This window comes from Salvelinus alpinus, chromosome 7 (assembly GCF_045679555.1).
Source record: "Salvelinus alpinus chromosome 7, SLU_Salpinus.1, whole genome shotgun sequence".
Classification (NCBI taxonomy): domain Eukaryota; kingdom Metazoa; phylum Chordata; class Actinopteri; order Salmoniformes; family Salmonidae; genus Salvelinus; species Salvelinus alpinus.
Window position 1 is genome coordinate 66,972,804 of NC_092092.1, and position 25,441 is coordinate 66,998,244.

Below are 25,441 nucleotides of genomic sequence, written 5' to 3' on the forward strand. Positions count from 1 at the left end.
CTCCGGTCTCCAACGCTCACAGTGAACAAAAGGCGGAGCTTGAGACAGGCAGAAGCGGCGACTCCGAGCCCGGGTAGTCCAAATTGAGGTTAGCAAAAATTATATTTGCCCCACCCATTTTAAGTGTAAACGTCAGCTGTCAAAAACAACTATAGATGAAGAAGAAAAAAAAGAGTCAATGGTTAATAGGCCTGTGAGGAAATCATAACAAACAATATTTTATTATAAGTTATAACGTTATAACCTTTAGAAATGATGATGCATATGCATGTTTAAGCAGTGTGGGATAATTGTGCATTACCATGCATTAGCATTATTCACAACAGTTGTTTCCAGATGCAAAGGTCATATTACTATTGACTGATCATAGACTAGGGCAAGTTCAAATCAAATCAAATGTTATTAGTCACGTGCGCCGAATACAACAGGTGTAGTAGACCTTACAGTGCAATTCTTACTGACGAGCCCCTAACCAACAGTGCAGTTTCAAAAAACCAAAAAATACGGATAAGAATAAGAGATAAAAGTAACAAGTAATTAAAGAGCAGCGGTAAAAAATAGCAATATATACAGGGGGGTGTCGGTTCAGAGTCAATGTGCGGAGGCACCGGTTAGTTTAGGTAGTATGTACATGTTGGTAGAGTTATTGAAGTGACTATGCATAGATGACAACAGAGAGTGGCAGTGGTGTGGAGAGGGGGGGGGGGGGCAATGCAAATAGTCTGGGTAGCTATTTGACTAGATGTTCAGGAGTTTTAGTTTATTTTATTTTTACAGGGACAGTGCACATTAATCAACGTTTCAGTAAAAGTGCCGGTTTTAGCCAGCCGGCTAGTTTTCAACCGCAGTCCCTGGGCAGGTTATTTCTTATGACTTGGGGGTAGAAGCTGTTTAGAAGCCTCTTGGACCTAGACTTGGTGCTCCGGTACCGCTTGCCGTGCGGTAGCAGAGAGAACAGTCTATGACTAGGGTGGCTGGAGTCTTTGACAATTTTTAGGGCCTTCTTCTGACACCGCCTGGTATAGAGGTCCTGGATGGCAGGAAGCTTGTCTCCAGTGATGTACTGGGCCGTTCACACTACCCTCTGTAGTGCCTGAAGGTCGGAAGCCGAGCAGTTGCCATACCAAGCAGTGATGCAACCAGTAAGGATGCTCTCGATGGTGCAGCTGTAGAACCTTTTGAGGATCTGAGGACCCATGCCATATTCCCCCTGAGGGGGAATAGGTTTTGTCATGCCCTCTTCACGACTGTCTTGGTGTGCTTGGACCAGGAGTTGTGTTTAGAGTATATATGACCCATATTGACTGATCATAGACTAGGGCAAGTTCATGAGTTGTGTTTAGAGTATCTATGACCCATATTGACTGAATAAATGGGTGTTGTTGACAGCACCGTGACCTATTGGGCTCTACATTCTCACAGCAGACAGAGGTGTTAGAAATGATAGAGGTTCACAGTAATGGGGATATATGTTTGAGACAGATGATATCATTTCATATTTTTATTGAGCCAATCAATCTCCTGTGTAATCATAACAATGAAAAGAGGGCTGCTATAAATTATTTGGCGGCGCTATAGCTGCATAGGCCATGTGGGGAACAGACAGGCGGCGCGGCAGCACGGCAGTGGAGGAAACAGCTCTGTAGATTAATGTATACTGTAGTGAGGGAGCTGTGATGGAAACATTAGAAACATCAGCAGTATGTCTAGAAGGACTGTCTGCTTCCATCAACAGCACACTGCATGGGTCCTGTAATATGGAGCAGGAGTGTAGGCCACAGTAAAAGAGACATGTTAGCCTACATGACTGTATCATGATTTGCCTGGCTACCATGTGGTGCCAAAGGTAATAAAAAGCCTTATCATGATACATCTCTCCACCTCACATGTAAAGGCTGGGAGTCTATTTGGATTTATGGCATATGCCCCGAGTTTATATGAATTTTCCAGAATAGTAAAGGGACCTAGGTTTCGGTCAGACACACTCTGGGACCCAAATGGCTTTCTGGATGGCGTGCGATTAGAACAACTTGGTCTTCTGTTAGCCAGCTAGTATCAGGAGGAACCATCTGGAACCCATATGGCACAAATGGAAACACGTAGTGTCTGCTTTATTACCTGTTCTGTATGGCCAGTGGTAAAGCAGAGGACAGGAGGAGGGGTGGATAATTCATTGTGTTGGTCGTTATGCCAGGGTGCTCAGGTACACAGCACACCTTGCCTCACATGGGGAATGTTGCCTTTCAGAGCAGCAGACATCTCCTTTATCATGACTAAAGGCTTATTCAACTACACAGCCAATTCACCACAGTACTGGGTTCTACCCAGAAAAAAAGACAAACAGCCTTAGGGAAATGCTAAATAATACAATATCAACTAAACATCATATAAAGCATGATACAATCAAATCAAATCAAATTGTATTAGCCACATGCGCCGAATACAACAGGTGTAGACCTTACATTGAAATGCTTACTTACGAGCCCTAAACCAACAATGCAGTTAAAAAAAATACGGGTAACAATAAGAAACAAGAAATAAAAGTAACAAGTAATTAAAGAGCAGCAGTAAAATAACAATTACGAGACTATATACAGGGGCTACCGGTACAGAGTCAATGTGCGGTGGCACCGGTTAGTTGAGGTAATATGTACATGTAGGTAGAGTTATTAAAGTGACTATGTATAGATGATAACAACAGAGAGTAGTAGTGGTGTAAAATAGAGGGGGGGGGGGGGGGGGGGCAATGCAAATAGTCTGGATAGCCATTTGATTAGATGTTCAGGAATTTTAGTAAGCTGTTACTAATCTGTATTTGTGGTTTGTCATTCAGTTTGGGGTGTAGTTGGTAATGTGTGATGACTATAGAGAAAGCTGTGGTGGGAAAGGGCCTTTCAGTCTCTCTCGCTGGTTGGGTGTTTGGTTTGGGTAGTCTGGGGTAGATTCCAGCACTGCTCTGCGTAATGCGCTGGGTGCCTCCCAGTATCTCCCAGTACCTCCAAGTGCCTCCCAGTACCTCCCAGTACCTCCCAGTGCCCCCCAGAAACCTCCCAATGCCTCCCAGAAGCCTCCCAGTAGCCTCCCAGTGTCCTCCCAGTGCGTCCCAAAAGTGTCCCAGAAGCGTCCCAGTGCCTCCCAGTACCTCCCGGTGCCTCCCACAAGCCTCCCAGTACCTCTCAGAACCTCCCAGAACCTCCTAGCCCCCCTGCATTTAGATTGTTGACCCATAAACTGGCTGCAGGGAAACACAGAGTTACACTGGCAGCTGGGATAGAGGGAGAGCACCATTCCCAAATCCTAATCTGAAGAATCAGCCTGTACTGCCTTATCACTGAAGACCTTACAGTACCCAGTACAGTGTGTATGTAGGTTTAACAGTGCATACACATGTACACATGATGTAGAATATCTTTATATACACTTGTCAAAATTATGTTTTAAAATAGATGGCTTCATCATCCTTCCATACATGGGTGAAAAAAAAAACATTTCGATTTTTCATCAACAATTTTCCCAATCACTTTGTCCACCCATGGACATAATTCACTGCGAGAGACACACATCATAGCAGCCGTTTGTTGAAATTGCCTGTGGTTAAATCACTTGTCAGAAGCTGTGAGAAGTGATTGGAAAATACCTCATCAGAGCGAGAGGAGGCCCTGCAATTGTCTCCGTGTCCCTTTTCATCTCCCTAAAATGAATAAGAGTCATTATCGGCTAAGCTGATATGGTCTGAGGGGGATCATCTCCTAATTATACCACTGTAATTTCAGAGTTAATTATCTCGCTCACGTCTCTCTTCGTGTCAGCTTGTTCCTACCGCAATCTCAACTCTTCTCAACCCTGGCTCACAGGGTGAAGTGGAGGCTCAGGATCCTACCTGACTGACTGGGGTGGGAGGTGGAGGCTCAGGATCCTACCTGACTGACTGGGGTGGGAGGTGGAGGCTCAGGATCCTACCTGACTGACTGGGGGGAGGTGGAGACTACATCAAGGTGAGTCTGATGAAAGTCATCCTGTCAGACTGCAGCAGTGTATGCTACCAATGTCTGGCAGTTTAATAAGTAAAAATGACAAACCCATAGGTCCAGTCAAAACTCCCTGAAGGTGACTGTTGGTTGGCTGGATCCATTTAGCTGGTATCATTGCATTTCTGATTGAGTATTTTGGCTCACAACATTAATGCGTTATGCATGAGTTCCACAACAGGCCTAAGCAACAGCATCACTCGGCCTGTGTGTGTCATATATTCAGCTCATATAAAGTGTTGATGTGAATATGCAGTTTCTAGAGAAACGGTGTTAAACTGCCTTTCTTTTCATGGTCCCAAGAATATAGTCATTTGAATGTTGTAAATGTGCTCTCCTATATGAGCACAGCTCTTTAACAAGACTCTCCAATGTGTTCATTGATAATTGGCAGTAGCATTGCAGCGGGGCACTACATCAACCTCTCCACGGCAATCCTGCCTGCTGAGTGACAGATGCTAATTAGCTATTGTCAGGCACAGAGAATAATCCTCTCTCTCACTCCTGGCTGTCAGACTGAAACTCATTTGACTCTCCTGGTGCATTATTACATTTCTTCATTATAAATTACAGTATTTTTGTGTGGCAGAATTGAAGATTTGAATGGAATAGAATTAACCTCTCCTTTTGCAAACCTATTCAACAGCTATTTACCTTAGCCCACCCCACTTTCCACCCCAAATTCAATATACGTTTGACAAATGCATCGACTGGCTGCACTTGATATGAACATGCCTTTGGTTATTTTATCTCAAAACAGTGGCCAAATAACATAAGTATTAGTTCTGTGCCGCTGAGTGACTGTTGTAATTTTTCTTTGTTTGTAAGCCATGCCCAGTGCTATTCACTGTACACTCCATATTCTCTTCTGTCTCTTTTCTTTTGTCTAGAAAGCCCCTCTTATGTAGCAGTCATCCAGAACGCTTTCAGAGTGTGAAAATAGAGAGAAAGCTATAATGCTGTGCACAAAACCGAAGTGCCTCTGGCTAATTTCAACAGTGAAATCTTGTTGGCATTGATAGGTTTTTCAATACTGTTTTTGTGCGCTCAAAGCTCCAATAACAAACAATGAAAATAATAAACTACTGTGGAATACATGCAATGGTGTTTTATCTCATTGTAAATGTGCTGGTAGCCATCCCATAACTAAACAAATCAAGGGGATATTCTACAGATCCTGGTGTTGCAGACAGTGCCTGTCCAAGATAGAAGAGGCATGTTGGATACAGAATGCCAATATGAATAAATGTTACAATGTTACATTTATAGAAGCCGTTCCATATCTAAACAATCGAAGCAGATACGCCACAGTTCTATATGTGCCATCTGCCTGTCATCCTCAACATGTCAGAATAACCATGATGTAGTTATCAGCATGTCCTCTGAAAGACTATACCACCACCACCTGCATTGTATTATAAACCATCAATTATTTTCTTGTGGTGAAATCTCTGTGTTAGTTTTGGAATGTTTTTTTTCTTCCCTTTGTGTTTTTCCCTTAGCTCTTTTCATTTCTGGCATCATCTGTTTGTGTGGAGCCAGAGAGAACATTCCCCAGCAGAAATAATGACCACATAGATGGAGAGGCTTTGAAGAACAGAATCACAGAAATCCTGCCACTGGATCCAGGGGAATTGATAATGATAGTGTTTTCTGCGGGATGACGGGATGACGGGATTAGTCATAGACTGAGGAGGAGAAAAGGGCCCAAACATTATGTCCCTCCTAATTCTTGTAGCGTGAACGTACCGCTGAGCTCCATGGGAGCTGCTGGTGTGAGTACAGCCAAGCCAGGCCTCATTAAACGCTCTCAGGCTGATCTGAGGATGGTTGTGGCTGCTGTCTGAGGCTGGCTGTGGCCGTGCTGGGAGCCAATGCACCCTGGGGTGCACATACACCAGCCCTGCCATCCTACAGCCTCCTGCAGTCTGAACACACAGAGCATCACAGGACCCAAACACTGGACACCAATCAGCATTCAGGATTAGACCCACCTGTTGTATAAAGTTGAAATATGTTTGAATAGCCTACTTAGAACAAACTAGAATACACATCTACAGAATCTTCCATACAAAATGAAAAGTTGCAATATAAAAGGAGTATGGAATTAATGGAAGAATTGTAAGATGCTACCTCCCTTACTATCACTGTTACATCAAATTAGAAAAATAAACAAATTAGCGCTCAATAACCCCCCCTCCCGCCCAGAGTATGAAAAGGAACCAGCAGAGACTGTGACCTTTTAGTGAACATGGGGGATAAAACAAAGTTTTATCAGTAGTAATGAGCCATCTGGATGCTGCTGCATCCACACTGTCCAGCCACTCAACCACCTGAAGGAACCATCCATCTACTATCTGTTGACAAGGTGAAGGTGTGAAGCATCACTGCTGTCACTCACCCATCTGGGCCAGTCATATACCGGCAATCAGACACACGCTCCCAAAGCCTGCTCCCATTTGCCAGCTGTCCATACATCTCACAAAGTGAAAGTTCTGTCAAACGTTAGTGTCTATGGACTGCCCACCCCAAATCATGGCCGAATTTGTGTTTTGCTCATTCTTGCTGATAGAGGAAAACAGTCCTAATAAATTCTTGCAATGCATGATCCTGGTGCAATAATTTCCTGTTTGAAATACACATTTGCTATTTGTCACCAGCACCACATTTATAGAGGGATGAATGGAGGAGACCAAAGGAAGGAAAAATGGATAGACAGACTCTAGACTGAGAGAAAAAGAGGTCTGGAAGTGATTATCAGCACGTTACTATTCAGTGTCGTCCAGCTCATATGAATGGGCCTCACACACCCTTCGGCCTGACAGCCAGAGACACACATTGCCTCTGAGCAGCAGTCAGACGCCACCGGCAGAATATAGCTACATGTACACTGTTTGTCATTTCCCCGATTGTGAGTTGTGTGTCCCAGATGGATCCCACCTGACGTGCTCCGGCTACTCCGACCTCCCGCTTTGTCCTGCTGCTGTGGAGGAGTGCTCCCTGCTGGATCCAGAGGGAAATGCCTTCCCCTTCCCACTGTGAAGAAAATCTCCTGGGCTAACTGCATACAAACACTGTACTGACTGCTGCTAATGTGAAAAGACTCTGGAGGACACTACAGATTTAACAGATTGTAGACGCCAATATGGTGACTTAGAACTCTGACAGCGAGGGAAAAGAGAGAACATTTTGTATATCAGATTAATTCCAATGTATTATTAGAATGTAGACAGTGAAAGTTCTCAAGTGCCTATGCTAAATACAGTATTTAACAGAGAATGAATATGCTTATATTGTCTTGGCCGAGAAAAGATGATGGAGGCGTATGTTGCTAAAATTATGAAAGGCAGCCTGAAAATAAAGAGATGGGATTGACCCAGAGAAAAGAGGAGGATGGAGCAGATCCATGTTCTGTCTGTTTGTCCCTCCCTCCTTCCCTGTAAACGCTACGCTCATGTCACACCTGCCTGGTCCCTGCTGTAGCCCATCAGAGTGTGAAAACAGTTAGCATGGGAGGATCTGTCTGTCTGTCTATCTGTCTGTCTGTGGGAGGTGTGGGGATAGGGGCCTTTCGAAGGCTGTGGCATGGGGCGTGACAAAAGCCTTATCTCCCCGCTCCCGGTGCAAGGCCAGAGACCTGTCAGGACCTATCATCCACTTGTCTCCGCCCTGCCTCCTGCGACAGCCCTGGATACAGAGGCGCTGTCACATGCTGGATGCACTGGAGGAGAAACGCAGCCAAAGCCAGCCTACACTTCAGTAGTAGGAGACTGAGCCTGACATTTCACAGAATTCAGCATCAAGACATTTTCCTTTTTTTCAAATCAGGGGAAAATATGTTGCCTTGAGTCTATCAACGCTGAGAGATTGGAACCTGTTTCAGAATAACTGCCTTTAACTCCATGGTATGGTATGGTATGGTATGGTATGGTATGGTATGGTATGGTATGGTATGCTTCCTCCTGCTCTAAATATTTTACCCATTTCTGGTTGGACATATATTACTGGACACAGGAACCATCAATCATGGAGTGGGAGACAACAGTACCCATATGTAAAAATGTATACACTCATGACTGTAAGTCATTTGCTAAATGGCATATATTTTATATATATTATATTATAAACTGAGTGTACAAAACATTAAGAACAGCTTCCTAACATTGAGTACCCCCTTTTGCCCTCAGATCAGCCTCAATTCGTCGGGGCATGGACCCTACAAGGTGTCGAAAGCGTTCCACAGTGATGCTGGCCAATGTTGACTCCAATGCTTCCCACAGTTGTATCAAGTTGGCTGGATGTCCTTTGAGTGGTGGACCATTCTTGATACACACAGGAAACTGTTGAGCGTGAAAAACCCAGCAGCATTGCAGTTCATGACACAAACCGGTGCTCCTGGCACCTAGTAACATACCCCGTTCAAAGGCACTTACATTTTTGGTCTTGCCCATTCATCCTCTGAATAGCACATATACACAATCCATGTCTCAATTGTCTCAAGGCGTAAAGCTTCTTCTTTAACCGGTCCCCTCCCCTTCATCTACACTGATTGAAGTGGATTTAACAAGTGACATCAATAAAGGATCATAGATTTCACCTAGATTCACATGGTAAGTCTATATCATGGAAAGAGCAGGTGTTCATAAAGTTTTATACACTCAGTGTATGTCATTATATCAGGTTGCAGCTGCACTAACTTCCCTGACTAGAAAACAGTATTACTCAAAAAGGCTCATTGCACTCCACAACAGAACACCCAGAAGTGGCTATCACATCTTAGCATATTACTTTTGTTTTTCAGTCTCAGCCTTGTGTAATCTTAATCTTCTCAGTGATAAATACACCTGCCTAGGGAAGAGTGATAAACAATAGTTCTTTATATGGTTTCAAATCAAAGAACAGGGGCTTATTCAAACTAAAGCTATTATCAGTGGTGGAAAAAGTACCCAATTGTCATACTTGAGTGAAAGTAAAAATACCTTAATAGAAAATCACTCAAGTAAAAGTGAAAGTCACCCAGTAAAATACAACTTGAGTAAAGTGTAAAAGTATTTGCTTTTACATATGCTTAAGTATCAAAAGTAAATGTATTAATCATTTTGAATCCCTTATATTAAGCAAACCAGACGGCATAATTTTCTTGTATTTATTTATTTATTTAGGGATAGCCAGGGGCACACTCCAACACTCAGCATTTACAAGCGAAGCATTTGTGTTTAGTGAGTCCGCCAGATCAGAGGCAGTAGGGATGACCAGGGATAAGTGCATGAATTGGACCATTTTCTGTCCTGCTAAGCATTCAAAATGTAACTAGTACTTTTGGGTGTCAGGGAAAATGTATGTAATAAAAAGTAAATAATTTTCTTTAGGAACGTAGTGAAGTAAAAGTAAAAGTTGTAAAAAATATTAATAGTGAAGTCAAGTACAGATACTAAAAAAAACTACGTAAGTAGTTATACATGACTGCGCTTACTAAACAGGAGCCAACCGAAGGGCTTTTTTCACTAATGAAAATGATTGACACTTTCAAAACATTGGATCCCATCCCACCAAGGAGGCCTTCAGTCAGATGATGTGGAATGTAAAAGAGCCAGTTTAAGTCCCATTGATGTGCATATAAAGACTCAGTCATTGTTTCTTCTTCAAAGAGATAAGATATCTGATGGCTGAGAATTACACAAGCATCAAGTCATTAGGGAGGGGAGACTTCATAGTAATCAAAATACATTAGCAGACAAGCTTCTGACATCAGCTCTAAAATAGCTCCTGTGCAAATTGATTTTGACGGTGTGAGTTATGGCCTGCTTTACTCAATGGATGAGTCATAGAGGATTTAGCACATTCAGTGAAAACATAATTTATTACTTGGGTAAAAGACTTGCTAACTAACCGCACAGGTAAGCGTCTATTCTATACTAGCAGAAACTACTCACAATTTAGGTAAGGGACTGACTCTTGAGTCGAGATGAGACAGACCTTTGTTTGGTTGAATGTGGGATAAAGGAAGAGCCCTGCTCTCAGCTATCATGTTGGCTTATCGGAAACATGGCCCATTTGTCTGGAGAAAAAACCTACATCAATTCTTTAATTTCAGTTTTCAATTAGGAGAGTTAACAGGTGTTTAACATGGCCCCCTCTGCTAGCCCATCAGCAGTAGTGCACATCGGAAATGACTGTCACTGCATACTCTACTATCTACATTACATTACATTTGAGTCATTTATTTTTTAGTCTCCGTCCAAATGGGGAGCACAAAGGTAAGTAATACAGATTAACAGATTAATTATAACATACACAGACCTTGGTAGTAGCAAATCTAATGGTAACTCATTTGTTTTCTAGTTTAGGGAACGAGGATGTTTTGTTGTTCAAATTCACATTTAGACCACTCTTTGTGATGCCATGGTGAGTATGGAATGGATAATGGGCTTCAGTTGATTCTACACTGAACAAAAATATAAACGCAACATGCAACAATTTCAAAGATTTTACTGAGTAACAGCTCATATGTGGAAATCAATCAATTTAAATATATTCATTAGGCCATAATCTATGGATTTCACATGACTGGGAATACAGATATGCATCTGTTGGTCACAGATACCTTTAAAAAAGTAGGGGCGTGGATAAGATCTTACACAAGTCAGTATCTTGTGTAACCACCATTTGTCTCGTGCAGCGCGACACATGATCTCCTTCGCATAGAGGTGATCAGGCTTGTGGCCTGTGGAATGTTGTTCCACACCTCTTCAATGGCTGTGCGACGTTGCTGCATATTGAAGGGAACTGGAACACGCATTCATACATGTTGAGCATCCCAAACACGCTCAATGGGTGACATGTCTGGTGAGTATGCAATCTATGGAAGAACTGGGACATTTTCAGCTTCCAGGAATTGTGTACAGATCTTTGTGACCGTGGGGCTGTGCATTATCATGCTGAAACATAAAGTGATGGAGGCGGATAAATGGCACGACAATGGACCTCAGGATCTCGTCACGTTATCTAATGTGCATTCAAATTGCCATCGATAAAATGCAATTGTGTTCTTTGTCCGTAGCTTATGCCTGCCCATACCATAACCCCACTGTCACCATGGGGCACTCTGTTCACAACGTTGATATCAGCAAACCGCTCGCTCACATGACGCCATACACACAGTCTGCCATCTGCCCGGTACAGCTGAAACCGGGATTCATCCATGAAGAGCACATTTCTCCAGCGTGGCAGTGGCCATCGAAGGTGAGCATTTGCCCACAGAAGTCGTTTACGACGCCAGTAGGCAAATTATAAATAATATTTTTGTGCATATGGAACATTTCTGGGTTCTTTTATTTCAGCTCATGAAACATGGGACAAACACTTCACATGATGCGTTTATAGTTTTGCCCAGTATATTATGCTTACACACACATACACACGAAAGAGAGAGGCAAGGCATCTAGCAAGAAGTTGGCAGCTCAATAAAGGAAAGCTAATCCAACATGCCACATTGAAGATGTGTATAGTCCTTCAGAAAGCAACTATATTGACTGTGTGTATTTCAGACATGCCAAGAAAGTTGGACCCATTTGAGAGAACCAGAGACAAAGGAAAGCTTGGTAGAGTGCCAGTCTGCCAGAAGAGAATAAATGAGAAGGTCTCCTCAGTTTTATTGTGCTCAACGACTGAAAACAAACGTCTTTTAACAGAGCGATATAAACCAAATAAAACATTCTCTATAAAATGCTTCATTACATTACCAGACTTTATTTGAGATTTCTTAAATACCTTTACCATGTGTTCAAAACCGCAGCACATTGAATTCAGCCCAAACACTATTTTGACTAATAAAATCACCTACGATAATGAAATATTACTCCAGGCACATTTTCATGTGTTGTCATACATTTTTCCCATGCATGTATTAATGAGAGTAGAGGCAGTGTGGGCCAGGGGAAGGGGAGGGAGGGGACTGGCAGGGGAAGAGGGGCTCTGGAGTGCTGGGTTCAATTGACAAGGCCTTCAGTGACAACAGGGAAAGGGGCAGGGAGATGGAGAGAGAGCAGCGGGCGAAAGAAGAGGCCATCTCAGGTCTCTCTCGCTCAATGCAGCCTGTTTTTAGTCTGACCAAAACTAGGTCAGTCTCTGGGATAGAGAAATTACAGATTAAATGGCTCTGCCAAAGTTTTAGAGAAAGAGAGGGGGGAAGAGAGAAAGAGGGGGGAGAGAGAGAGGGCTCTCTGTGCTCAGTATAATTGGCATATATCTCTTGCAAAAGTTGCATTGCTTAAGTTCATGTCATGACTGCTCAATGTGCAACAAACCATTTTTGGAACAAGGCTAATTGTGTTGGACTAGGTCTGTGCCAGGGCTCCACCATGTGGTCAAAATAGAGAAACTCCCATGGGATCTCTTCAAATAAATGACATACAGTAGCTACTGTATATACCAGTGGTACTGAAATATGTCCTGCACAAGTCCCTATATATGTAGGTGTAGTGAATCAAACTAAATCATTACTTTGATACATAATCCTCTTTGTTCCTGTATGGAACAAAATGCTTCCAGGAGAAAGCACCACCACTACCGATCTGCTGTCTTTTGGGGGATGGTTTTCCTTTATCTCCTTCTCCATGGTTCTTTGTCAGGTTTCCTTTGGGCAAGAAACTGAATCAATCAATCAAATAAATTAGACATTTCCGCTTCACAATAACAGCGCTTACAGTTGACCGGGGAAGCTCTAGCAGGGCAGACATTTGTCAAACTGACTTGTTGGAAAGGTGGCATCCTATGACAGTGCCACGTTGAAATTCACTGAGCTTTTCAGTAAGGCCATTCTACTGCCAATGTTTGTCTATGGAGATCGCATGGCTGTGTGTTTGATTTTATACACCTATCAGCAATGGGTGTGGCTGAAATAACCGAAACCACTAATTTGAAGGGGTGTCCACATACTTTTGTATATATAGTGTATCATATATAGTGTATCATTCAGCTACTGTTCTTGGAAGAAATATGACTACAAATGCTTAACTTTCACGATCCTTTTTGGCCAATCGACAGCCATCAACTTATATGTAATGCTTAAACTAAATTAAACATTAGCAGAGTAAGATCCACCTTTATTTATTGAAACTGCTTGCATACAAAATATATCGCACTATAACCAAACAATGTCAACATAAAACCCAATCTATTTCGCTAATATGTACAAAGAAAATATTGCCCAAAGTGCAGTAACATACAAGGTCATTCTACCTTGGTCCAGTATCTACAATATTTCTGGTTGCAGTTTTGCTTCCAAACCAAACTGCCTACAATGTGTGCAAGAAGAAATGTTTTAGTTAGTTAGTTAAAGAACTAGAAAACAGTCTGTTTGGCAACACGGAGATATTGCTTGTCCTTGACAAGAGTAGACTGAGCTGCAGCATCTTATTAGATCATTCAAATACCAGGAGGAAACCATTTATGCCCCTAGCAGGGTTAGATAAAGTCCCAGATGGTTGAGTAAACAATTTATGCCCCTGGCAGGGTTAGATAAAGTCCCAGATGGTTGAGTAAACCATTTATGCCCCTGGCAGGGTTAGATAAAGTCCCAGATGGTTGAGTAAACAATTTATGCCCCTGGCAGGGTTAGATAAATTCCCAGATGGTTGAGTAAACCATTTATTCCCCTGGCAGGGTTAGATAAAGTCCCAGATGGCTGAGTAAACCATTTATGCCCCTGGCAGGGTTAGATAAAGTCCCAGATGGTTGAGTAAACAATTTATGCCCCTGGCAGGGTTAGATAAAGTCCCAGATGGTTGAGTAAACAATTTATGCCCCTGGCAGGGTTAGATAAAGTCCCAGATGGTTGAGTAAACCATTTATGCCCCTGGCAGGGTTAGATAAAGTCCCAGATGGTTGGTGCCATTCTGAAGAGAATGGCCCACATTGTTCAGGCAGTTCATAACAACCTCATCAAACTTCTCTTCAAGTCTGAACCCCTCAGCTGGACTAAACCCACCATTTCATTTTTTTAAACTTTTTTGCTGCTATTAGTACAAAATACTAATATAATAAAATCTATGTAATTTCATCATCTTAGTCAGACTGGGCCAGTTCAATTGTTGACTGTTAACGCTGGGGAGAGCAGTGGCTGTTAGCCTGCTGAAATACTATTTTGTTAATTGGACATGAGCAAAATTACAGCGAGACAAGAGGCTGACAGCTGTTGACTGATGCCCATTACCTGTATACCATTCAACATTGCAATTTAGAGTAAACAAGAAAACCCCAAAATAAATTAAAACAAGACAATAGCTATATCCTCACAGTAGTTTTTTTAAAAGAATCAACTGTAAACTAAGGTTTTAATGCACAAGCACTGATCCGATATAAGACAAACAGTTATAACATGGGACTAAACTTCATCCTCTGTACGGTGAAGGTACAGGAGACTCCGTTAGCTATAGGGTATCTAAACTTGCTAATATTGTTGACAGCATTCATGTGATTCACCTGCCGAAGAAATCTTATCACATAGTTTATTATAGTTCATATTATTTAGTAGTTGCAGATAACACAAATAAAATGATTAAGTGCACATTTGAAGTTCAATCCAAAACAATAGCAAATTATTTTAACAAATTAGATATACAGTATGCTACCCACTTTATAATTTACAATCTAATGACCAATTGTCAATATCATATGAACAACATGTTAGGGTTGGAGAGAGGTGTGCCACTCTTTTCATTGACACTATGAAATAAAAAACCAACAGGAAAGTGATTGTTGGTAAATGCATGGTGAAAGGACCATGTTCTCAATATCTCTCCCCAGTTTGACATAGTTCATGTTAAAAGGTCCATAGAAGTGATTCTGTCATAAGATACTGTTCAGTGTCTAGACAATGACACTAGTAGTCTCCATTAAATGTAGCCATGGTGTGAAATGACAAAATAATCTGAGACCTTGAATCAAAATCCACACAAACCCAGTGTGCCCGTGGAAAGATCGATATTGAGTTCATTGTCGTTCCCCTTTTTCCAAAAAAGAAATGCTATATCACTAGCTAGAAAAAGTCAATCATCATCATCCCTATTCAAGCAATATTCAGCACAAGGAAACAGAAACAAAGTGACAACTCAGATTGCTGACTTCCCCGATGTGGAAACCTATGATAATAATGAACATGCATTGCAAGGTTAAAAAGACAGTTCTCATTTTTTAGATGGTGAGCTGTGTGTTCACTACACACAAGTAAAATCCATTACCGTTTTCCCAATGTCGTCTTCTTCCCTGATTTCAATTTCTATTTGTGATACTATCCACAGGAGATAAAGGCACAGATCAGACAGGAGGGGGGTTATTTTTATGTTATGTTTTTGTTGTTGCTAATGATGCAGCTGTGACCTCACATGATAACGAGTTCTATATTCCACTGTGACACAGGGCTCCATAAACACATGCCATGAGAGAGAGAAGGCAGGAAGGACCAAACAATCCAACCCTCTATCCGGAGAAAAGGCTAGTACATGAACAAGCGATAGAAAACCATATCCTTTAAGAAATACAGATTCATCAGGTTGGCCCCTCTGTTTTAAACACATTTTCTTTCCACAGCTTTTAAATATTCTGATAGGTAGTTGTCAACAATGTCAATTAGAAAAAGACTGCAGTCGCCGTTTGCCTTCTCCTGTTAACCCCTAAAACCCTAGATGGCTCCTTCCCTGTACACAGTAACCCACCCAACACCCCATCCACCTGCCGCTGGAGTTGGTTTATCCAAAGTGTGCTTCATTTTAGCCCTGACCTGCTCCTCTTTGGCCTAACGTGTCTCTAATGAAGAAGCTTCTGGATTGATGGTGTGGTGAGAGAGATGAGGGTGCCTTCAGTCGGCCGCGTCTATGACACCCCGTTCACCATCGCCATGCTTATGGCGGTGGCTTCACCACCAGGGCTTTCCTGGTTATCCTTCTTGATAGGTCGCTCTTTTATGGGTCTCTGTCGGTTGGCTCCAGGGCCGGGTCCATCGCCTGCGGGACCTCTGGCTGCAGCATGAACACTCCTCTCATTGTTACCGTCCACTCTGATCTGTGGGACCAGAGACAGGAGGACACTGTATGAGAAGGTAAATTACATTGGGGATATGCAGGACTATTAAGTACAGTCACTTAGAGTTAGATGCAATTCTATCCAATGTTGTCACCCGAGAGCGCTATCACTTTACGTTTGTGTGTGACCATTAAAATCGGCACCAGTATAAATTGCGGTTCGGCCGTGAGGTGCAAAAGTCCAGAGGCGTGGGAGCTGGGACTGTCGTTCCCGCATCTCCCCAATTTGAATAAAACATAAGCCTCTGTCAGAAGTCAATGACTAAGTTGCTAAATGTGTCATGATATGTCATAAAATATGACCAAATGACAAAATCAAGTTCCTACAAAGGGCAAACGTTATGATTATGTACATTTCTCCTCTGAGATCTAGTTGATATAAAAGAGGGTACAGGGTGGTCCTGTTGTGGCATGGAAACAGGTATTCCAAAAGGGACACGGTCAGGAACAAAGAAAAGCTTGGGTGTCTTAATTACACCGATTCTGTTGTAAAACTTTTTGCAACAGAAACCATTTGCAACGAAAACAAGTTTGTATTGGAAAAATTCCGGTAGGTCTCCCTGTTCCGTTACTCGGTCTTCAGTTTGGTTCTTTAAAAGGAAACGGTTTCCGTTGCAAGACATGATGCGTCTGGAATTCCTCACCTGCAAAGAATCTTCCAGAGGCCTCAGCTTAGGGTCTCTGGTATTCCGTGAGCGTGACTCAGTCCACTGGATGTCTTCAGCTACTTAGGAACCAGAGAGACAGACAGGATTAAAACTCAAAATGTTATCATGGCAGGATGAAATCATTACTCTGACTCAAACAGTAGTACATAAAACCCTAAGGCAATGAATGCATTTATCTACAGACAGAGACACTAGGCCCTCGTACAGCAGGGTATTATAGTAAGAATGTTCCATTTACAGGCAAGCTTGAATAAGGTTAGTGCAGACCTTTGAAGCCTCCCCCTCTTCCTCTCCCTCCCCGCCCGCGAGGCCCTCCTCTCTTGCGTGTATCGGGTCGTTTGGAGAAGCCCCCAGTCAGCTCATCAGTGGGGGCCAGAGACCAGTCACTCAGCTCGTCCTTGTGGTCCGACTCAGTCTCAGAGGCATTGGAAGCCTCAGAGTTGGTGCCTGGTAAGAGGGATAGAGGTTATTCTGCAAACCAGGAACTAAATGGAGTTCAGCTTACAGAGTTCTTCTTGTAGACACAGTTCGTTTCACTCAGTTGCCAACGGTGATATGAGCCACTATGTTCATACACACTTAGTGAAATACATACTACTGTTCCATCCGTCCCATACATACCTGAGGCTAAAGAGGGACCACCGCGTCGGCCACGGCCTCCTCCCCTGACGAATGGCTTCCCTCCTCTCTGGGAGCCCATGCCCATCATCCCCAGGCCGCCGTTGTCTACGATGAAGGTCTTGTTGTCAGGCCGTCCAGTCCCTGGGCCCCCCCTGGGGCCCCCTCCTCCAATCTGCCTCAGCTGCTCGTCTATCTGCAGTCGCTCCATACGGAGCTGGTCCACTTCCTATAGGGACACGGTGTATGTATTCAACGTACTTCTTTAGAAGTCACTCCTACCTCTAATAGTGAAAGTTAGGTTGAATCTGCCATTCTGATGAAGCAACCCATCAATGTGTAGACTAACTGCTGCTTTAAGTATTCAACTGTAAGAGGCTTTGGGTCAAAGCATCTGCCAAGCGGCATACATCTCAACATCAATGAAAGCATCAATTCTGTTGCAGATTTTATTAGAGCAATAGGGGCAAGTGTCTAACCTTCAGATAGTTGAGATGATAGTCCAACAGTACTTTAGCATTGGAGATGCTCTCCTTTGTCCCCACAAAGACAAACGGCACCATGCCCTGTAAGAGAAATAAACAGACGGGATCTAATGAGGACCGAATGGCTGCAGAGTCCTCACTAGTTAAAGATGCATTATACAGGTTTTTTACACCTTTGAGCCGGTAGTTTTGAATGCAGCGCTCAAGCTAAAACAGGTGGCTGAAAATTGTGCACAACGTCACGTGTATCACATGGCTGCTGTCCAGCCCTGCAGGTGTGCGCACAGAGGAAAACAACTGTTAGGTGTGCATGCGGTGTACACTTGCTTGGGCTCATCCTGCAACCTCATTGGACAATACTGGGCTGACCTGATCCCAGCTCCAACTTGAACCTTGCAACCTCAATGGACATGATTCCACTTGCCAATCAACATTGTCCATCAGTTTAGGTTGTTGTAGTCTACAAGCCAGCGAACTAGTGAGCGACAGGGATTTGTCCAATGTGATGTAATTTAGAATCCAACATTGGAAAATATACTTCTATGTTTGCATCAAATACCCTTAGAAGTCCTGTAGCCTACTGCCGACCCTTGAGTGCTGACGTAGTGCACTAAAGTTGTTTTTGCTTTATTTTTATGTTCCAAATAAAAATCTGAAGTGCAATGTGTTTCCAATTGCATTTTCAACTCTACCAATAGTTTTGTCACAGACACTGTTAAATAGCAAATGTGCCTACTATGCTCTTGGCACATGCGATCTAGCCAACAGTTTGCAGATACAGTGATGATCTGAACCCCGCCCTGTGCAACTGGGTCGTGGACTTCCTGACGGGTCGCCCCCAGGTGGTGAAGTTAGGAAACAACACCACTATGCTGATCCTCAACACAAGGGACCCACAGCCCCCTCCTGTTCCCCGTTCACCCATGACTGCATGGCCACGCACACCTCCAACTCAATCATCAAGTTCGCAGATGACACAGTAGTAGGCCTGATTACCAACAATAACAAGTCAGCCTACAGGGAGAAGGTGAGGGCTCTGGCAGAGTGGTGCCAGGAAAATAACCTCTCCCTCAACGTCAACAAAACAAAGGAGCTGATCGTGGACTTCAGGAGACAACAGAGAGAGAACACCCCCATCCACATTGACGGGACCACAGCGGAGAAGGTGAAAAGATGCAGAATTGAGAGCATCCTCTAGGGCTGAATCACCGCCTGGTACGGCAACTGCAACACCCGCAGAGCTTTCCAGAGGGTGGTGCGGTCTGCCCAACGCATAACCGGGCTCAATGGGTGATACACTCTGCCCCTGCCCACTTTTCGTCAATTCAAGCCACTTACCTCGTCCAATGGAGGTGGCTTCTTGTTGTTCTCTGCCTCAATCCGAACTCTAACAACACCAGATTTATCCACCACTTCTTGGATCAGCTTCCCATTTTTCCCAATGACTTTCCCTGGCGAAGGAGATGTGGTATTAGAATAGGAAACAATGATAACATGAAGACAATGAGTTGATGACTTTTCAAACAACACATTTTATGTTCTACTTTACCCACTAAATTCCTTGGTACTTTGATGACATCTTCAGAAAACTCCAAGAAGCTCCTAGCCTTGCGGACAGCCTCTTGGTCCTGCAATTGAATCATACCCAGAGGAGATAAAATACATGCACGTCTTTCACTAGTATGACCAAGTAAATATACCTTGTGAGTAAAGAGGTTTATGAGCATTCATTATATTTGTGCTAGTGGTGAGGTGCAGTGTAGTAAGCGCCCTACCTCTCCATAGATGTGGAAGGTGCAGGTCTCTTCATCCAGGTCTATGGTGGTGACCCCAGGTACTTTCCTGGCCTGCTGGATGTTGGCACCGTGGGTCCCAATGGCCAGCCCCATCAGATCATCCCGGACCACAAACTGTTCATGGAACCTGGACGCCAGCTGCCGAGAGCTCTGCACACAAACCATAACCCACGCATGGCTTAGCCATAGTTCTCCTCACGCAGAGAGATAGCCTATTGGAGGTTAACAAGGCTAACATGGCTTAGCCTTCATTTGAGAGTGTGTTTAAACTGTAAGTACTTCCAGTTGGCGGCTAGCCTCCTCATTCCTCTGCATTAGGGACAGCTTGGTGCGCAGGCTCCGGAAATGCATGTCGCTCAGCATCTGCACCCTTTTGGTTGTAACCTCATTCACGGACTAAAACAAGAGGACTGATATGATGAAACAATATCTAACATTGGCTGAGTTATGAAACTTTGAGAAGCCAGAAAAATAATCAAACGTACCAGAATCACAAGCTGCTTTTTGTCTGAGTCATAAGTGACATTGAATGCTCCCAAAGCCTTCTTAAAATCTTTATGCGAGTCTTTTAAACACCTAAGAACAAAAAACACAGTTCCCCACCATAGAAAGTCACATCAGCATCAAATCAACAGTCACACATGGAAGCAATGACAACATACAACAATTACCTTACATAAAAAAAGCCTTGAATAGGCCCACTTACATTTGCCGCAAGTCCTCTGGGACATCCAGATGAATTTTCAGGAAGGAGTTTTTTGTAGCTGGCTTGTTTGGATTCACAGGTCGTAACCTCTCTAATGTGACTATTTCATTTAGCGTGGCATCACAAGCGGTATACTCTATGACATAAAACTGAGAGGAAAGAAGATACTGTGTTATACGGATCATCATTAAAATATTACAGTTGCTACATAATAATAAACAAATGTAAACTCTCGCTCAAACAGCTGCATTGGTCTTACCTCACCCTTCACCATCCGAACTGTCGCCAGCCACCAGCCACATGGTTCTTTGTCATTGGCCCTAGAATAAACCTGTGGATAATTGATTAAGTACATTTTGTTGAGTTCTTCTCACTGATATGCATTTACCCTGGCCATTGTTTGCGGTACACATTAACCGAAAACCTGCAGATAACCAAAAAGAAAGAACAACAGCAGTTCCCTTCTGCTTTCAAAAAAAGTCTAACCATCGAGCAGCTATTGTATAATCTAGCCTACTAGATCTCAGCAAAGTATTAGGCTTAATTGACATTGACTAGTGGGAAGGGAAGTCCTTATCCATTACTTACAGCACATACCTCAACTTCATCACTCTCGTTTATCTCTTTCTGAAAACCTGTGGGTGGAGGAAATCGAACATCATGGAAGGGAATTTGACGTTCTGGCTGCCAACTGAAAGAATAGAAATAAACAAATGAAACCAGTGTACGTCGCAAAGGGAAATTAAACAACTGAACAAGTGTGCACATGCACTATAGTTCAATTAAATGAGAAACAAAGTGTTATTTGTAAGAACAACTAGCTAATTAGTTATAGCAAATGCATTGACATGTAATACATAGTGGTTAATGGGGCTCTCATGTCTGGGTCTGACTCAAAGTAGCCTAACGTTACTGTTGTTAATTAACTAGTTAACATTACTTAGCTAACTGAATAGTCTACGATTCATTTGGAAAGTGAGCTAATTTGCTTGCTGACTGGATTATGTTGCCGGGGAGCTAGTTAACTAGCAACTCACTTGTTTTCAAAGGAGACAGTGACAGAACTTTCATGAACATCCTTCAAATAGGCCTAAAAGGAGAAAATGGTTGAGAAAATACAATACATTTTTAGGCAAAGGAAAACAGTCATTAGCCAAGAGGTAAAAGCCTAAAGATGAATCTCGTTGACTGCTGCTAGCTAGATAACAAGCAAGGCTAATTATCTAGAACAAATGCCACCAACAACACGAAACTATATACTCGGTATGGCCTATTTTTTTGGAAACAACTGTAGCTAGATAACTAGGATGCTACTGTAGCTGGCTAACGTTACCTAGCATTGGTTGGCTGTCTGTGGCTAGAAGCAGGCTGTACTGTCTGTCTTGTATGGGCCTGACGTTAAACCTAGCTAGATAGATTAGCTAGTCGGTAAATAGCTCACTGAATGATACATTGCAATAAATAAATCATCAAAATACCTTTAGAAACATTAAAACTAGCAGTTAGCTACCAACCCACCTTGTAAAAAGCTCCACTCGTCCCCCTGACTTCAACCGCTAGCTCGTCCATGACGCCTATGCTAAGCTAGCTAATGTAATGCTAACTTAGCTGGTTTGCTAAAAACACTGGGTGCGTGCAAAGCTCTGGTCCAGGATCCCCCGGTAACGTCGTTTCCCTGTTGTATCTCTTTAATATTTCGATTTGCAAAGTTGCAGTTGAAGATTTCTAAAGAAATGAAAGCGAAACTTTTAAATGACGCTAGAATACACAATAAACCGCTCTTGCACTGCACGCATTGATGTAAACATAAGAGCCTCCCTTTCCCTCGTCACGTGACAAAGTCAACTTTTAATAATGTCCACTCAGTTTCATTTCATTGGTTTCTCATCAGGAATGAGTGGTTCAGTGATCACTGTGCATTGGATTAATAATCGTCATAGTTAAAAAGGTTGATGAAAAATTATATATATATATTTTGATATATATATATATATATATATATATATATATATATATATATATATATATATATATATATATATTCTTGAGGGGTGGGTGGTGGCCAGTCCAGAAGAGGACTCCCCTCATAGCCTGGTTCCTCTAAGTTTCTTCCTAGGTTCTGGCCTTTCTAGGGAGTTTTTCCTAGCCACTGTGCTTCTACACCTGCATTGCTTGCTGTTTGGCGTTTTAGGCTATGTTTCTGTACAGCACTTTGTGACATCAGCTCAACGTCAACAGTGAAGAGGCGACTCCGGGATGCTGGCCTTCTAGGCAGAGTTGCTCTGGCCAATGTCTGTGTTCTTTTGCCCATCTTAATATTTTATTTTTATTGGCTAATCTGAGATATGGCTTTTTCTTTGCAACTCTGCCTAGAAGGCCAGCATCTCGGAGTCGCCTCTTCACTGTTGACGTTGAGACTGGTGTTTTGCGGGTACTATTTAATGAAGCTGCCAGTTGAGGACTTGTCAGGCGTCTGTTTCTCAAACTAGACACTCTAATGTACTTGTCCTCTTGCTCAGTTGTGCACCAGGGCCTCCCACTCCTCTTTCTATTCTGGTTAGGGCCAAAGTGCGCTGTTCTGTGAATGAAGTAGTACACAGCGTTGTACAAGTTTCTTGGCAATTTCTCGCATGGAATAGCTTTAATTTCTCAGAACTAGAACAGATGGACTAGTTTCAGAAGAAAGGTATTTTTTTTCTGGCCATTTTGAGCCTGTAATCGAACCCACAAGTGCTGATGCTCCAGATACTCAACTAGTAAAAAAAAGCCAGTTTTATTGCTTCTTTATTCAGAACAACTGTTTTCAGCTGTGCTAACATAATTGCAAAAGGGTTTTCTAATGATCAATTCACTTTTTAAAATGATAAACTTGGATTAGCTAACACAATGTGCCATTGGAACACAGGAGTGATGGTTGCTGATAATGGGTCTCTGTATGCCGATGTAGATATTCCATTAAAAATCAGCCATTTCCAGCTACAATAGTCATTTACAACATTAACAATGTCAACACTGTATTTCTGATCAATTTGATGTTATTTTAATGGACAAAAAATGGCTTTTCTTTCAATAACAAGGACATTTCTAAGTGACCCCACACTTTTGAACGATAGCACACACACACACACACACACACACACACACACACACACACACACACACACACACACACACACACACACACACACACACACACACACACACACACACACACAGTACCAGTCAAAAGTTTGGACTTACCTACTCATTCAAGGGTTTTTCTTTATTTTTACTATGTTCTACATTGAAGAATAATAGGAAAGACATCAAAACTATGAAATAACACATGGAATCATGTAGCAAACAAAAAAGTGTTAAACAAATCAACGTATATTTTATGTTTGACATTCTTCAAAGTAGCTATTCTTTGCCTTGAAAACAGATTTGCACACTCTTGGAATTCTCTCAACCAGCTTAATCTGGAATGCTTTTTCAACAGTCTTGAAGAAGTTCCCACATATGCTGAGCACTTGTTGGCTGCTTTTCCTTCACTCTGTGGTCCAACTGATCCTAAACCATCTCAATTGGTTTGATGTTCGGGTGATTGTGGAGGCCAGGTCATCTGATGCAGCACTCATTTTGGTCAAATAGCCCTTACACAACCTAGGGCTCCCGAGTGGCACAGCGGTCTAAGGCACTGCATCTCAGTGCTAGAGGCGTCACTACAGACACCCTGGTTCGATTCCAGCCTGTATCACATCCGGCCTTGATTGGGAGTCCCATAGGGCGGCGCACAATTGGCCCAGCGTCTTCCAGGTTTGGCCGGTGTAGGGCGTCATTGTAAATAATAATTTGTTCTTAACTGACCTGCCTAGTTAAATAAAGGTTAAAATAAAAAGCCTGGAGGTGTTTTGGTTCATTGTCCTGTTAAAAACAAAATGACAGTCCCACTAAGCGCAAACCACATGGGATGGCAGATCACTGCAGAATGCTGTGGTAGCCATGCAGGATAAGTGTGCCTTGAATGAAAAATAAATCACAGATTTTTCACAGCAAAGCACCCACACACCATCATACCTCCTCCTCCATGCTTCACGGTGGGAACCACACACGCGGAGATCATCCGTTCACCTACTCTGCGTCTCACAAAGACACGGCGGTTGGTACCAAAAATCTAAAATTTGGACTCATCAGACCAAAGGACAGATTTCCAACAGTCTAATGTCAATTGCTCGTGTTTTTTGGCCCAAGCAAGTCTCTTCTTATTATTGGTGTCCTTTAGTAGTGGTTTCTTTGCAGCAATTTGACCATGAAGGCCTGATTCACGCAGTCTCTGAACAGTTGATGTTGAGATGTGTCTGTTACTTGAACTCTGTGAAGAATTTATTTGGGCTGAAATTTCTGAGGCAGGTAACTCTTATGAACTTGTCCTCTGCAGCTGCAGGTAACTCTAGGTCTTCCTTTCCTGTGGCGGTCCTCATGAGAGCCAGTTTCATCATAGCGCCTGATGGGTTTTGCAACTGCACTTGAAGAAACTTTTAAAGGTCTTTTTTTCCGCATTGACTGACCTTTCATGTCTTAAAGTAATGATGGACTGTCATTTCTATTTGCTTATTTGAGCTGTTCTTGCCATAATATGGACTTGGTCTTTTACCAAATAGGGCTACCTTCTGTATACCACCCTTACCTTGTCACAACACAACTGATTGGCTCAAACGTATTAAGAAGGAAAGACATTTCACAAATGAACTTTTAACAAGGCACACCTGTTAATTGAAATGCATTCCAGGTGAATACCTCATGAAGCTGGTAGAGAGAATGCCAAGAGTGTGCAAAGCTGTCATCAAGGCAAAGGGTGGCTACTTTGAAGAATATATTTCTGGGAAAAATAATATGAATGCTGATTTTGGTGGTGTTGTTAAGTTTAAAGAATTTATGTCCATCGTACATCCCCATACACACATTCATGATGTCCCCAATATGCAACATTTAATGTAATGTAATGAAACCTAAATTTGAGACATGACAAATTTGCCTATGAGCTGTTTAATTTGCTGCGGTTTCAGTAGACAGTAGATCGA

At 42.6% G+C, this 25,441-nt stretch overlaps 1 protein-coding gene across 4 annotated transcripts; it reads right to left on the reverse strand.

Annotated features, from left to right (window-relative positions):
* Nucleotides 1-14,313: 14,313 nt before the first annotated feature.
* LOC139581504 (fragile X messenger ribonucleoprotein 1 homolog A-like) lies at nt 14,314-22,224 on the reverse strand. 4 transcript variants are annotated; one of them, XM_071411330.1, is made up of 15 exons: nt 21,900-22,224; nt 21,419-21,471; nt 20,970-21,072; nt 20,641-20,712; nt 20,382-20,530; nt 20,161-20,251; nt 19,955-20,071; nt 19,655-19,825; nt 19,429-19,507; nt 19,218-19,330; nt 17,874-17,960; nt 17,398-17,623; nt 17,044-17,223; nt 16,753-16,832; nt 14,314-16,088 (listed from the first exon to the last, which is right to left on the reverse strand). In XM_071411330.1, exons 1-15 carry the CDS (start codon nt 21,948-21,950, stop codon nt 15,900-15,902), a joined length of 1,761 nt encoding a protein of 586 aa, XP_071267431.1. In that variant the 5' UTR covers nt 21,951-22,224; the 3' UTR covers nt 14,314-15,899. The 4 variants fall into 4 exon arrangements, with proteins under 4 accessions (XP_071267431.1, XP_071267430.1, XP_071267433.1 ...); XM_071411329.1 differs by having other exon boundaries at nt 16,753-16,835; XM_071411332.1 differs by having other exon boundaries at nt 20,979-21,072; nt 21,900-22,208.
* Between the last annotated feature and the right edge of the window lie 3,217 nt (nt 22,225-25,441).